At 38.0% G+C, this 16,574-nt stretch overlaps 1 protein-coding gene across 1 annotated transcript; it reads left to right on the top strand.

Moving 5' to 3' along the window:
- Positions 1–4,519: 4,519 nt before the first annotated feature.
- Positions 4,520–15,878, top strand: fstl3 (follistatin-like 3 (secreted glycoprotein)). Its single transcript, XM_007252615.4, has 5 exons — positions 4,520–4,843; positions 6,212–6,391; positions 10,337–10,552; positions 11,534–11,761; positions 12,755–15,878. The coding sequence occupies exons 1-5, from the start codon at positions 4,768–4,770 to the stop codon at positions 12,787–12,789; spliced, it is 735 nt and encodes a 244-aa protein (XP_007252677.2). The 5' UTR covers positions 4,520–4,767; the 3' UTR covers positions 12,790–15,878.
- Positions 15,879–16,574: the final 696 nt, after the last annotated feature.

Below are 16,574 nucleotides of genomic sequence, written 5' to 3'. Positions count from 1 at the left end.
TCCAGAGTCGTTTAATTTCCAAAATTCAGAACTTCCACCATGATTTTTAATGTTTTGATAAAATAATGTCACATTTTTATTTCATTTTAAGTAAACGTCATTATTTCTGCAGTGGAGTTACTATATGTTTAATCAATGTGAATGATTTATGCCAGAGTTTCTTTGGAGGTAACACTTTGGAGGTTTATAATCAGGTTACATACTGCTATAGCGTGACTTTTGGCCTACCAGTACAGTTGTTTTAAGGTATTGTTTCCTATAAATATATTATTTGCATTTATTTTTGCATTGCAGTTAATTTAAGAATATACTACTGCAACAAAATGAATATTGAAGTTTTTAGCATAAATACTCATTTTAAATATACAGTTGGGAAAAAAAAATCTATAAATGTTTGTATATTGCATAAACAGTAGATGACTAAAAACAATATATATATGTATATATATATATATATATATATTTTTTTTTTTTTTTTTTTTTTTTTTTTTACCATAACTAGTGAAAGTAAATACTGTAAAAATACAGACTTCTTTCAAGAATATCACATAACTCTAAGGAGGATTTTTTTTTACAATGTTATTGCGTATGATAGGTATGGCACAGATCTATGGGACAAATTTGTCACATTGAGTTTTTTCCAGCCAGTGCTGTTCCTCATCGTCATAAATCACATTAAGGGCTTCTTCAGTCAGTGTTTCTCTCAGCTTGGTGTCAGAATTACTGTTCACTCATAAGTCTTACATTAGTGGCAGAAAAGCACTAGCTGTTCCCAAGAGTTCCTGCTGTTTCCTCTGTTACGAGGCCCATTGATCTGAACCATGTGAAATAAGGGATTGAGCAAGTGCCTCCATCAGCCCACCCACGTCCAGCACCCTGCTCAAGGTCAGCATTCCACCGCCGCCGGGGGGATTAATGTACAGCAACAACAATCCCCATCACCCCACCCCACCACCCCCAGCTTTCATAAGGACTTACAGAGAAACAACATGTGCTCCCTTCACCCCTACAGCCACTCAACCCAACCGGCCCTCCCAGCCCAGCACACCCACCCTCGTGATCAAAGAGCTGTCTGCTCGGCCAAAGACAGATGCGAAAGCAAAATATATTAGCTGGCATGTGATATCAGATCAGGGCCCAGCAGAGGAGTGTTGATAGTGAAGAGTCGTACCCAGTGAGCACTTCAAGAACTTATATAAAAGCTGAAATCATTAATATGAAGTGCTCTTTGTTTTAATCCTTTTGTAGAAAGGATGGCAGGAATGTGTCTGAAATAGGCAGCAGGTCCAACAGACCAGACTGTAACCCCACAGTGAGAGCAGAAATAATGAGATTCCAAAAAGCTTGGGTTATTTTTCACAGCAGATCATATAACACATTTTGCATTTTGAAAGTAAGAAAACATTTTCATGAAAAAACATTAATTAGTTTTTGAATCCAGCAACATATCTGAGACGAAGCAACACAAGGCTGGAAAAGTAAGTGGTACTAATAAAAAACAGCTGCAGTTAGAGCAATTTGCAACTCAAAAGACAGGAAGAGCTTCACCAATATGCAAAAAAGCTGCATTAAAAACCTTGGAATATAAAGACAAAAATGTACCTCAACATGGAATAGTAACTGTAGATATCTCAACATGTACAGCACATGATATCATTTGGAGAAATCCCTGTTTACACAGTTCAAGGCTGTTGGTTTAATACTGGAAGCTAGTGATCTTCGGGCCCCTGGGTGACACTACATTAAAAATAGGCATGTTTCTGTACATTCAATCCACAAATTCAAGGCAAAGTTGAATCCAGAAATGCTGCTGTCTTCTCTTTGCCATTTTGAATGAGCCAGAGATCTCTGATTTTTCATGTTCATTTTGAAACAGGATGAGAACTGTTAGATCTTCAGTGCTGTATATGTATTTTGTAGTGTTATGAAACATGCAGAAACTAAATTAATTTTGAAGAAAACCTGTAGAAATGTTTGTTGAGGGCTTATATAATTCTTTCCATCTTTAATGACAGCTTAAGATCTGTTATTTCTGTCATGCAACCAGGGCTGGAACCAACTGCCAGTACAAAATCATACAGTTTTCTCTCTGGTTCTGTTTGTCGAAAGAGCATGCCAAGCTGAGCCAGGACTTTCAGCATCCTGCCCCAAGCTATATGAGAGCGATTCTCTTTGTATCTCCTCCATTAGACGAAGTCTTTTAAAGAACACAAAACAAGGTTCTTATACAAACACACAGAAACATACAGTGCCCTCCAAAGGTATTGAGACAGTGGAGACAAATGATCAACATTTCAGCATTTATTTCCAGGTTCTGATACACATTTCAGACGATAGCACCTTCTGTCTGAACTCACCCATTTTTGTTGTGAGCAAAAGGATTGGAGCATCCTACTGTCTGGTTTTAAATTTGGGTTTTAGCTGTGCAGACTGTGCATTTATAATTAGCGGGTCAACCAATATGAAAACCAGAGAGCTGTCTATGAGTGAAAAACAAGCAACTCTAATGCTGAGAGAAAATGGAAAATCAATCAGAACCATTGCTCAAATATTGTCCATAGTCAGAACAACTGTTTGGAATGTCCTAAAGAAGAAAGTCATCACTGGTGTACTAAATAACAGGCGATGAACAGGTAGATCAAGGAAAACCAGCATTGGGACTGATTATGGACTGATAAGACAAGGATTAAACTTTACCAACATGATGAAAAAGGATAAAGGTTGGAGAAAGAAAGGATCTGCTTATGAATCCAAACATATCAGCTCATCTGTGAATCACAGTGGAGGTAGTGTCAACTAACTATGAAGACTTATTCACTTGAATTTACTTTAAGACAAGTTTATCTGTTTCAATACTTTTGCTCACAAGAAAAATGTGTGGGTTAAGACCGGAGGTGCTAACTTCTGGACTGTGTATCAGATCAGATGTAAATCCAGATGAAAATTAAAGGTAAAATGTTGATCTTTAGTCTCATATTAATCTTTTAATGACAAACCCATATGTTTTCAATCTACTGCTGAAAAACAGGATCACTGTTCCAGTACTTTTGAAGGGGACTGTAGCTGCAGCTACGAATTCATTTTCAGCAGTTTGTGCTTTAATCCCTACCATCTGTGAATTGCTAAAATGTTTTTTTAATGGTTTGCTTTAAGTCAAGTCCAACATGTTTCATATGCAGTGAAGAGCAAATAAGAGCTCCACCCTCAGTTAAACTCATTCCTTAGCCGTGCATGGTTTGAATGAAGACCATGAATATAGTGAAGGAGCCATGAGCCTGAGGGTTTGGCACCAATGAGCCACAACACGAGTTCCACTAAATCTCTGAACATCTCTGGGTCTACAAAAGAAATGTCCAGTCCTGGTGATTACAAGGAAACATCATCCATCTACTTTACTCATCAGTTTGGGACAGAAAAGGCTAAGCTAAACACCTTTGATTTCCAGATTTGTCAGCTGTGTTGAGAATTATTAAATAAATTATACTGTACTTTTGCACCTTAACACAATAAGAGCATAACATTTTTCTTATTATGGGTTGTACAACATTTGTTTCACCTTCCAAAAGACATGACGAAAAGAAATCTTTAATGTCTTCTTCGTTTGTGTCATGTCGACAGCTTTGATGGACACATTGGAAACCCAGTTGTTAGTTAGCTCCATAAGTTAAACAGAGTAAACTTAAACAGATTTTTTTTTTTTTTTTTGCATTTAACAATATTTGGGTACCACTTTAAAATAAGACTACCTTTATAAAGGGTTTATAAAGGGTTTACAATTAGTTTCATAATGGTTACTAATTAGGTTGTAAATGCCTTAAAATCATTATTAATCATTTATAACACATATGTAGAAAGGGCAACAATGACCTGTTGTTTGCCAAACAGTGAACCCACAGCCATCTATACTGTTGCCCTTTCTACATATGTGTTATAGCTGATTATTAATGATTTTTAAGGCATTTACAACCTAATTAGTAACCATTAATAAACTATTTGTAAACCATTTATAAACCTTTTATAAAGGTAGTCTTATTTTAAAGTGGTACCAATATTTGTTATTGCAAGAAGTAAACGGCATGTCTTAAAATCTTAAGTTTGTTCAGAATCAAACTACTTTAAACAGTGTTACCTCCCAGAAAGTGCACCGTGCTGAAATTTTAAAATATCGGTGGAATTACCCTTTTTTTAAGTTGTCTAAACATTTCTAGAGAACTGAGCTACTGATTGGTTGTTTTTCTTCTTCCCACCACACGAGTGCCTTCAGCTGAACACAGGCTGAAGCAATATTGTTTACGTCGTGGGAGGAAGGAATGTAGATGAAGTAGGCCAGACTAAACAGCAGGCGCTTTTCCACGTATGGCTGTCGAAACAAACACACTGTAGCCGGCCGGTTCTCATTAAACGCCCATTCCACTCAGAGTGAATGAGTCGAGGTGTGGGAGTTTCTACCTCATATCCGAGAAGTGACACAGTCAGGCACGCTCGGTCCACTTGGAGAGGGCTGCAGGCTGGAGCTCTGGCCCATCCCACCTCAGCCCATCCCAGCCCAGCCTGTCCCAGCCCAGCAGCATAACTCACTGGGAGCGGAATATTTATACAGGGGCGGACCCACATCACTCACCACAAACCCATTCACGTAAACGAGGGCAGCACTTCGCAGAAACGTCTGGACCTGACCAGAGCCTCTCAGCTCTGTAAATATTTGCAAGGGAATCCTTCCACTTTTCCACTTTGAACATCTGTTTGTGTGTGTGAAGAACATCCACCATGAGTTTTCTCTTCGTGCTCCACTGCTTGATGCTCATTTCATTATGTGAAATTCTCAGAAAACACCAAACTAGTGGTAAGTCTGGAAAAAAATAATTTTAATTGCAATGAATTTGCTTAGAACAGCTTTTTTTTTTTTTTTGCTTTTTATTGTTTTTATTGTTTTATTTGGATCCTCACTAATGGAGAGAAAAAGGGAGAAGAAAAAGAAGAAGAAGAAGAAGAGTGGAAAAGAGAAAAAGTATAGTAGAGGAAAGGAAGGAAAGAAGTGTAGAAGAAAGGAAGAAGTAAAAGAAGTGGAGGAAGAAGGAGAGAAGAAAGTTTAGAAGAAGAGCGAAAATAAGTAGTGAATAAGTAGAAAAGAAAAAGAGAAGAGTGGAAGACAGATAGATGTTCTGTTGTTGATTATTCACTGTAAACCACAAGGCTGTTAAATTACAAGAGTTGCTGAACTCTGTGAACTCAACCTCAAAAGCCAACTTCAACAAACTTCAGCTGAGGAGATATGCGCATTATGCAGGTGCACACACTCCTGAAACAGAAAGCAGTGCAGAAGAGGCTTTTAGTCTTGAACTTTGTTACTCAAAATAATGGGGTGGTAATTTTTAAATGTACGTTTTTAGTACCTTTAAGGGACATGTTTCACTGTATTTCCAAGCAGATGTTTTCTCTGATTTTGAAGAGCATGGTTTTATAACTGAAGGATCATGTTGTTCCTTTCAGGGAACACTTGCACTGTTTGTACTGTGGTGAACAAGCTGTATCTGTACAGTTCCTTTTCTTGCATGTTGATTTTTCATTTGGACGTCAAGTTTAGAATCAGACAAGGGTTTTAATTTTAATACATCTGACTATAAACTAAAGTAACTTGATTCATGGAGGGATATTGGACCGTATTGGAATCTTCTGAAAAAGAATCTAAGAAAGGAGCCCTCCTGACCATGAAACTTTTTTTTTTTTTTTTTTAGTTTACGTGTATTTTTTGGAGTTTTTAAATGAATATCTCTCGTTCTTCAGGTAACAGTGGGTTGACTCTTTCTAATTACTGAAGATATAACTGTAAAAGTTCCTTAATTAGAAGGATCTTGAGCTTGTATATACTGTTTATATACTTTGGGTAATAGTTGTATATGTAATAATGCTCAGGTACTTGTATTTGTCATGTGCTTTTGTTAGTTTGACTGCAAGATGGATTAATTATCTATTAACCTTATTATTAATATAATGTAGTTACCTATTACTGTGGATTCTAAAAGATGCTGAATGCATAATTATATTCTATTGTTATTTTTTTTATATATATTAAAATATTCACTATATGCCTTCTCAACACATGGGTAATGGTTTTCAGTGATGTTCATTGGATTGCTGTGGATAAAGAGGTCTGAGCAGCAGTCTAATGGTGTATATTTCTGTGTGTGTGTGTTTGAATGTGTGTGAACAGCGGGCATGTGTTGGCTGCAGCAGGATCAGCGTTGTGACATGGTGCTCATGCGTGAAGTGAGCAGGGAGGAGTGCTGCTCCAGCGGCCGCCTGGACACAGCCTGGTCCAACACTAGTCTACCCATCAACGAGGTCAGTCTCCTGGGCTTCCTGGGCATCGTCTCCTGCAGGCCCTGCAAAGGTAGGCCCACTGTCCAGTCTTTTAAAGAATTCAACTATTTAACACTTACTTTAAAGATCATAAGACAAATGACCATAATGTTGTTTTGCACAAAACACATTCCTATAAAAGTTAATCATTAATAAAGATAAACAAAGACGTCCTACAACATTTCACTCAAGGAAGGCAACCCAAGGGGCTTGTTTAACGCTACTCTCATGTCATATCAAGACTGGACTACTGCAAGTGACTTTAGCAGGTCTTCCTATATGTGCCACCAGAATGCAAATGATCCAACTGGTTCTGAAGATGAGCCATGTCACTCCCTAGCTCTGAATCTTCACTGGCCTTCTGGTAGCTCAAATCAGATGTAAAATCTTTAGGCATGTTATCAAGGACACAACTGCATGATAATAAATTGGCAAAATGTAATTTTGTTTTGCTTTTCCTAGAAAATGCCTTTGTTCGATAAAATATTCTGAAATAATTCTTTAGTCTTTTATTTATTTATTTAGCCAAAAAAATTATGCGCTCCCTAATGTAGAGCTCTTAGAGCTCTTAGAGCTTCCAGTACGGCTCGGCTCGAACCTCCATCACTCAAAACACACAGAAAACAGACATCCAGACTCTTCTCTGTGCTGGCACCAAGGTGGTGGAATGAACTTCCACTGGATGTCAGAACAGCATAGTCACTCACGGTCTTCAAACGTCGACTGAAGACACATCTTTTCAAAGAGTTCCTAAACTAATAATAATTAAAAAAAAATAAAAATAAAAAAAGGTTCCTAGGGTTCTTAACATGATTAAGCTCTCTGTATCTCTTGATCCTAGTCTACAAACTAGCTTTGGATATCTTAAGTAACTTTGAAGCACTGTTGTAAGTCGCTCTGGATAAGGGCGTCTGCTAAATACCATAAATGTAAATGTAAATGTAAATGTAGAGTGAGAAAACAAGGGAAACACTGAGAGGGAAGTGTGGTAGACGTCCAGGGCGAATCGTGGGTTTATAACTGGGCTCTTAAAATTTTGTTCCTCCTCAAATTTGAAAACTTGGTATGGATTCAAGCCAGATGTTCTGCATAACTCCATCCAGCTGTTCTGAGTATAATCTTGTATTGTGAATCTTTGCCAGGTATGCGTGCTTGTTCAGGGATATAGAACACCTACATACATTTATGATGTGGGCAGACGTGTCTCTTTAATTACAGTCCAGAGACCAAGATCAGAAGAATGTCCTGCCTGGGAAAACCTGAAAAAAATCCAATGTGTGGTGAATATTATATCATAATATCACTCGGGTCATTCTCATGAATATTCCTCGTTACAAAGCTCATCCCAGGGATTAGCAGGTGCCAAGATAGCAGTCGGTGCAGTTACTGTGGTGCAGCATGGATGTATATCACTCTGAGGGAAAAGAGTTTAGTCTTCTGGAAAAGTCCAGCTGTGTTTGTACTGCACATGAGTGAAATGGAATGCGTTTGATACAATAGCGGTTCTGATCTTCTTCTTGCCCTGCTCGCTCCTTCTCACTCTTTCCGAGCTCTTGTTGGAAAGCAGGCTTGTTTTGCCTTCCTTCCGCAGAAATGACTGAATTCCAGCTCACCGCAGAGAGAAATGGCTGCCACATGCTGGAGAAGTCTGGTCCTCATAAGCCCAGAACACAATCAGAGTCATTAGATACTCAAGAGTAAAGGGGAACGGGAAAGGAACAGGAAAAGTACTGGAAAAAGAGAGAATCTCTTTTATCGTTTGTTTTAGAATACTTTCCTGTAACCATAAAATGATAGGGAGCACAGGATGTTGCTCAGTGTCTGTCTGTGTGTAGACGTCAGGCCTCAAAGCATTCCCGTAGGTCCAGCTCACGCTCTCTGACTAATTTTTGCATTACATCTTTATAGTCTGGTCTGTGGAGCAGATCATGGGAGTTCCCAAATTGCTGTTTTAAGGCAGCACTCTGGAGAATGTGCATTTTTTGCTGCTGGTTTCTCCCTACCGGTTGATAGTGTAATTTGCACTTACTTTACTGCAGTAAATACACTTTTTGACAAAAATAAGTGCATGGAAGTAGCATGCAGTTATGTCTCAGGCATATATGTATATTATTCCAGACATGCTATGATCTGATATCAAAATGCTTTCCCTGCTGCCCTATTAAAAGGCCTTCTGAGTCTAAATTTGGGTAGTGCTCCTCCTGGTGAGAGGTCATTGACTGATAGACATGCCTCTATGAATAACTCATGGTCGTTTTGACAATTTACCCACCAACTAGCACCTGGAATGCTAAGGGTTGGAGGCATATCTGTTGGGGTGCTAAGGGTTGGAGTCCTGATCCTGTTTGGGATCTGATGATGGTCAGGTTTGAGTATGTGTAGCAACAAACTGCCCCAACTGCTAGTGTGTTGATCTTGGGAGCCATCACTTATGAAAGTTGGTCATCTCCAGTAGTGACACGAGGGATACTAACAGCTCACCCTGCAGTTGTCATGACAGGACTTCCAACGGGCCTTTTTGAGCTGGATAATCCTCGCACATAACAAGCGTTTTCCAGGAATGTTTACCAACAGATGGTAGAACTTCCTCGAGACTTTTTAGTTTTTTTTTTGTCAATTGAACATTTATGAGACTAGCAACCTATTGAAAAGACCTCCATTAAAAAGCTGAATATACTGTGTTCAGTGTTAAAACAGTTTTTAGGTAAAATGCCACAAAATGTTGCTAAACAGAACATTATTCATTTCAGCGTAAAGCAGGATCGTTGGGATTCCCAGAGGAGGCTGAAGTTCTGCTCATGCTGGAAGTGATTAAGTGCCAGTCGGGTATCTCAGAAAACAGGATATTAAAGGGCTTTTTCAGCTAAGGGATCAGGGCTCCCATGGATTTGGCATATCAACACTCATCGCTCAGACGTGAGGGAGGTTCTGAGTTAGTGATGAAGCTTTCTATGCATTCAGTTTGTGCTTACAGCAGGTCTGTGCTTATCATAAATAAGGCAGAATCTTCAGAGTCTCTTATAGATGACCTTTAGATTCTTAAATGATCTCTCATTTGTTGCAACCCATTTGATTATCTTCATTATCTTAATTTCTGAAGTTGTGTGGGCATTTAACATTCCTTGTCCATGCAAACAGAAGCAACTAAGAAATCATATTTAAAAAGTCTTGCATTTGGGGCTCGGAGTGTTCCAGCAGTCTAAAGCATTGCCACCACGATTGGGAGATCGCTGGTTCGAATCCCATTCATTTAGCTTGCCATCAGCTGCCGGAGCCCTGAGAGAGCACAATTTTCCTTGCTCTCACTAGGTAGTTAGATGGTGCTCTCTCCCCCATCACTCCAAAGGGTGATGTTGCTCAGCACAAGGCGTCTGTGAGCTGATGTATTGAAATCGAGTCGTTGTACATCAGCAGCAGTTCAAAAATGGGCGCTGACTTTACATGTATCGGAGGAGGCGTGTGTTAGTCTTCACCCTCCTGGTGTTGTCTTAATACATGGGTTTGGTAATTGGTCTTGTAAATTAGGGAGAGAATTAGCTTAAAATGTTAAATTACTAAAAAAAAATAATAATTTTAATGTTTTTTTTGTCAGTGTTTATAATGTTTCCTTTTGTACGCTGCCTGCTTATATTTAAAACTAAACAATCTAGATGTAATTCATATTTCACTTTTAATTCGAGGAGTTTAACGACAAATCATTATTATTATTTTTTAATTTTAACATTTATTGACCTAACATGGGTGGATTTTTAATATTAGAACCTGGATTTCTCACCTCATGTCCAACTGATTGGATGACTCTGTGTATGGGTCCTTAATTTTGGACCTGGATCTTCATTGGAGGTGTAAACACTATTTATTTAACAGCTTTAAAAACAAAAATGAGCTGTGTATATCCACTGTATCAGTTTTAAACTGTTACCCCTGTAATTATGTCTGTACGTGTGAATCACTCTGGTGCTCACTTTTCCCACAGAGACGTGTGAGGGAGTGCAGTGTGGCCCGGGGAAGGTATGCAAGATGAAGACTGGCCGTCCTCAGTGCGTTTGCTCCCCAGACTGTTCCAACATCTCCAGAAAGCATGCAGTCTGCGGGAGTGACGGGAACACCTACAAAGACGAGTGTGCTCTTCTGATGGCCCGCTGCAAAGGTCACCCTGACCTCGAGATCATGTACCAAGGAGAGTGCAAAAGTGAGACTTTTCTGGTCACTTTCGTTAGAATCTCACGACAGTGTGTAATACTGCAGCTAGGCTAAAAACTTACCACTCAGTAGGTTTTATGAAGTTATTACAATAGGATTCATATTGCTTGTGATCTTATGCAGAAGTACGGACACTGTAAAGTGTAAATTCTATAGAAAACAAATGAAACTGTGGCAATTTCAGCATATCTGTAACATGACATAAAATGCATCATAGTCTTTGTACATGCTACATTTGTATTAATATTATTGCACAGCGAGAACAATACTCTATATTGCTGCCTGACTGATTTTTTTTCTGCCAATTTCTTTGCTGTGTAACTACCAGATTGTTTGACTAATTGTGAGACGTGCTAAACTCATTTTACCTGCTAAACTCATTTATAAATCACTTTTCCCTCTATAGGATACCAATCATTTTTGTCAATGTTTATCTGCTATAGACCGTTTTGGATATACTCTGTCAGGGCAGACAAACTCACAGTTTTGACCCCAATTCGTTTAACTTTTATTTTCAACCCTAATTACTCCCATTCACTCCCATTCATTTTTGTCCCTGCCAAATCCCAGGCCTGGTCTAATCCAAGGCCGTACCGACCTGCACTCATTTATTTGTTCTTTTTTTCAACTGTCATTCCTTCTATTCTCTCCCATTAAGTTTTTCACATTTTTTTCACACAAAAGTAAGGTAGAGTTTTTATGTTACAAAAGCAACTAAACCTCACAGACTTTCTCAGGGAAGATAGTCCTCACTGACCAACAGTCAAAGAAAAAACTGTGTATTAACAAGAGCAGATGTGTGTCTCTGTAGAGAGTGACTTATTTACACACCAAACACTTTTATGGAAATTTAATGGCTTCCAGATTTTTGCATTCGGCTGTATGTAAACTAGTAGTTCATGAGAGACCATTGTAACCAGTCATTGTTCTAATCATTCATCTAATAAACTAACCTCTGCTTTATTTTCAGAGTCCTGCTCCAATGTGGTCTGCCCCGGAACCCACACCTGCGTGACAGACCAGACCAACAGCGCTCACTGTGTAATGTGCCGCACAGCCCCCTGCCCGCTGCCCATGCCAACTGACAAGACCATCTGTGGCAATGATGATGTCACTTATGCCAGTGCCTGCCACTTGCGCCGGGCCACCTGCTTCTTCGGACGCTCCATTGGCGTACGCCATTACGGCCACTGCAGAAGTAAGGACTGAGATCCGCCCTGAACACTTCTCACCCATGAGCAGAAAATATCCATATATATTTTGAAAGTGACAATCGTGACAATCTGTAAATTTGGAGGATTTATTGACCTCTCTGGTGACTGTCTACTCTCAACAGTGTAGTCTGTTGGGAGAGTGTTAAGAGTACAGTGTTACAATAGTACAAGTACCCTGTAACGTAAGTCCAATACATTGCAAAATCTATAGCAGTGTTAGCATGGCTGCCTGTTTTAACCACTTTGGTGTTTTCACCAAATTTCTTTATTTGCTCTGCAGGAAAAAATAGTCAGCTTTTAAAACCTTTAGGATTAAAAGAGGCACCACAACTCGCTCATTTTGAAAGTCGTCAGTGTTTATCCTGGTTTAGTGAGGACTCTGTCGTGCTCTGCGTTAGCTTGCCAGCTCTCTTCAGTTCTAAGTCTGCCAACTTTGTTTTAACAATGCATGAATTAACTGATGTAGGGCCACCTATTGTTGCTTAGTTAAGCAGATGACAAAAGTTCCTCTTCAGGAGCCTGTACGTAGGTAAAGACAAAACACGGACGCAAAAACCACTGAAGAGATAATTATAAACAGATGAATGCAGATAAGAGGAGGCAGACGTTCTCTCTGTGGGATAAAACTGATTGTATCATATAATCGTGCTGCACATGAGGGGAAGCTGTGCACTACAGGCTAAAAAAATAGTTTTGGGTCATCAAAACAAAAACATTCATTTTGGGAAAGCACGTCCACTTCCAATTTAAATCGAGATACAGATACGTAAATATTCGACACTAAACGGAAACAGACACAGATACAGATTTACAGATTTACAGATTTTGGCCCTGTGTTATTTTCCAAATATAGCCCAACACTGCTAAAACCCTCTCTCAGATCAGGACACTTTCGGTGTCTCTGGTTCTTATGTAACAGAAAGGCAGCGCTGTAATTCTCTCCAGTGTTTCACTCGCTGCTTTTTGTTGTCTTGCAGGTAAAGAAGACAGTGAGGAGAATTCGCTCTTTTAGGGACGTTGGCTTTTTTTGCTTCTTCGTCGGTCCCCTCCCTGACGCCACAGTTCACTTGAGCCAGTCGTAACTGCCCGACAGAGTCCTCTGTCCTACACAAACCACTGAAATATATGTAGATGCATGCCGTACATAATAAAGGGGAAAGTGTGCCTCTCCTGCTATGTGGTTTGGTGTTTAGATGAAGAACGGAGCTGTTATTAGATTTGGCCCTGATAATGTGCATACTGTAAATACATTACTGCTATTATTTATTGGAGGAAGCCAGTTCTCCAAAAAGGTTGTTTTATTTATAATATAGTTATTTTCCTTTGAGCTGCATATTCCCAGATTCACTGCCGTCAGAGATATTTATTGTTATTGTCAGTTTTCATGTACAGAACAGTTATGCAGGTTATGCAGGTTATGAAACGCCTCACAAGGGGGGCTTTTTAAATGCTTTATATCGGTGTCGTAACATGACATCACAACTCTTTATCCCTTTAAACTGACTTGTATTGTGCCGCCCACGAGCTGTATAAAAAAATGTGAGCAAAAAGCTTTTTCAACTTAATACAGAAAGATGAGCTATTATTAAAACAATACATAAATGAAATACAGAAAGTATGATCATTTTTGTGAGAAAGTGTGATATGATATTACCTAGCAGTTATTTTAGTTATTTTGATTCCTTATTGACGGATTGGTCAATATGTATTACCTTATTTTACATTGCCATACTGCAATAATGTATTTTTTTAAATACACAGTATTAATTTTTAATTATTAGTGTACATGTAAAAATCTGTCAGACAGTCGTTCATCTAATGTTAGATTTAATAGTTATGATTGCATATGAAGTTAACTTTTACTTTTACTCAGATTTTATAAATATGAGTTTGTGTTTTTACACTATGAGTTTTCCTTAAATTTCATTTAAACAATCACAATAGTGTATATGGCCTTGCCATACAGTATTGCAATATATTGCGATATACTGAACTGTAACCCCTTTATCGTGATACATATTGTTTCGCTAATTTCTTGCCAGTACTCAAACCCAAATGTCACTTTCTTGCTGGTTAAAGAGACAGTATTTGCTGAAATACATATGAAATCAAATAGGGTTGCCATCCCAACAGTTCACACTAAAGTTACGATTACACTATGTTACCAGAACGAAATAGAAAATACGGTAACACTTTCTATGAATGTCATCTTTATTAGACTCTATAACTACATTCATAATATATTATAATGCATTCATAAGGCACTATAAACATGGCTATAAATATTTATAAAAATGCATAACCCACTATAGCCATGTTTATTAAGCATTATGACTTTTGATTATAATACATTATAAGCTATGCCTATGATATACATGTATATATCTATAGTTAATGTTCCAGTCTTGCAATGTAAAAGTATGTCACTTCACTTAGAGCGCACAAAGACCTGTTATAATACATTATAATTGACTATAACTAATATTATATTCAAGACAGGTATAATTCATGAGTGGTTAAACTATATATTTCTAGGATTATTGAGGGTGTGTTTATAAGTTGGAAGCTTTTTTAGTCATGATACAGATGGTCTGCAAGCTGGGACTGAGTTTCTTGGTATTGACGTATAACATGTTATAGACACAGCTATTAATGCATTATAATCACAGTTCATGATGCGTAATAAACATGGCTATGATGAATTATAGAGTTTTATAAATATGTATAGCCATGTTTATAATGCCTTCTGAATGCATTATAAGGTGTTATGAATGTGTTTATAGAGTCTTAAAGAGAGGACATTCAAAGAAAGTGTTACCGAAAATACATGTTACCATCCAATACAGTGCGAATAAACTTTAGACGATGCAGGTTACTGTGATTGGGATCAAGTACTGAAACATGCAGAATGGAGAGATAGCTGTGTTGTATAACCGGACATGCAGTTATTGGTTATTTTAAAAAAAACGTTCTCTGTCATTTTTTTTTAATCTGTGAGTTTATTACCATGTGAGAATAAATGTTACACATGCCCCTTCAAACTTTGCCTTATAGACAAAAATAAAAAGGCAAATAAAAAAGAATCATGGCCACAGACTCATCCGAACCAGCTTAGTATCGTAAACTGTTTAATCTAATCTTCAACCTGAATTAATAAGGCTGATTGAGATTTTTAAAAGTGTTCTATGCAAAGAAGACACACCCACTCTCGAATTTTTTTCAACTGCCTGGGCGGCTCTGCTGTCTTTTTTTTTTTTTGCTTTCTGGCCATATTATAAATGTATGCACTTGTGGACAGAGACAGGCAGGTCAGTTACACTATATACATCAAAGAGGAAAAAGACTATGTGATTATTAGAATAGCAGGTCAGGCTAATAAATCATAGTACCTTTGAAAAACTCGTCTTTGGAGCCGTTGAATCCCCCTCTCTTTCCTGAACCTCTTCTTTAAGAAAGCCATGTGGCAGCCGAGGCCGAATTCTTACACCCTCTGGAGACTGTAAGCGTAACAGAGATCAAGCCAAATGTGGAGTGTGTGTGGAGTGTGAGTTCCGCTCGCTGGTGTTCGGAGCGTTCCAGTCTCAGTCTGAGCCTCGGTGCTTTGGTGCTCGCTGGATACACCGGCTTGAAATCCAAACTGAGCTACTCTAAGAGCAATGAAATAACCAGCTACAGTATAATGGCAGTGTTTTATTATGTGGAGGCTGTCGGCCCAGAGATGTTCTGTACAGTTGTTCTTTTTTTTTTAATGTTTAAATATGTTTGACACTGTTTGAGCGAGCTTTAGTGGGTTTGTGGGTGAGTGTAGTAGGATTCCAGTAGTAGGAAACCTTTACGAGCCGCTGGTTGATTAATGTTGCCTAAACATGTACATGGTAATACAGTAATCTGATTTATGTTGTTTTGTAAATAAATGACAAAACAGTTTGCATTTCTGTTGTCTAATCCAAGTTCTGATGTGTCACAGCTTGGGATTGTATCTCTGTAAATATATTCCTTTCTTTTTTTTTTTACAGTACTTTTGTATCTACTGTGAAATGTATCTTATTTTTGTATTTTTATACTTATATTTTATCTGTAATTAAAGCACAAATTTCTTGATTTCGTTGTTGTGTTTCATCTATGATCATATTGATGGGGAGATAATATTTAAGCTCTTATGTGCAGTTGAGTCCTTCTAGGCTGAAATATTAAGCTTAATATTAAGTTTTGTGGCAACAAAATGGAGAAATCTGGGAGTTACCAAACTAAATCATTGTTCAATCAGGATACAGCCATGCAAGTTATCTCACTGTTCAGAACCACATGCCTACCATGGCACTGTAACCACAAACATGCAACGTCAAATCAGAAAAAAATGTGGAAAATCCACAATAAATCTATGCAGTGCTCCTTACATTTACTTTGATTTTTATTTTATTGCAGATAGTATAAACTTAAAATATTTAATTTAATTTAATGGTTAACTTTTTTTCATTTCTTAACATGCATCCATTCATTCATTTCAGACCTGAAACGGTAGGCATTTACCACTTACTAATGTCACCATTCCTTCTCACAAAACATTTTAGCGCTGTGAGTAACAAACAATGAACTGTTTCAGATGTCCCTGCAAACAATCGTTGCCTCATTTCAAAATTCTCCAACATTCCTTATAGGGGTGTGCCATATCGTATCGTACACGATAATATCGTCAAAAATGTTCAATATCGTGAACAATATTATACCCTAAAATATCGTGCCATATCACCCATTCCATTTCCCATTATATATCTACTAGAGATGGATTATATCTGT

This window comes from Astyanax mexicanus, chromosome 16 (genome assembly GCF_023375975.1).
Source record: "Astyanax mexicanus isolate ESR-SI-001 chromosome 16, AstMex3_surface, whole genome shotgun sequence".
Lineage (NCBI taxonomy): Eukaryota > Metazoa > Chordata > Actinopteri > Characiformes > Acestrorhamphidae > Astyanax > Astyanax mexicanus.
This window is presented reverse-complemented; position numbering and strand designations above follow the sequence as displayed.

Excerpts from the sequence above, each read along its gene's own strand:
- fstl3 (XM_007252615.4), top strand. The coding sequence starts at position 4,768 with ATGAGTTTTCTCTTCGTGCTCCACTGCTTGATGCTCATTTCATTATGT. Across the intron at positions 4,844-6,211 it reads CAGAAAACACCAAACTAGTG|CGGGCATGTGTTGGCTGCAG; the intron begins GTAAGTCTGGAA and ends GTGTGTGAACAG. Across the intron at positions 6,392-10,336 it reads CTCCTGCAGGCCCTGCAAAG|AGACGTGTGAGGGAGTGCAG; the intron begins GTAGGCCCACTG and ends CTTTTCCCACAG.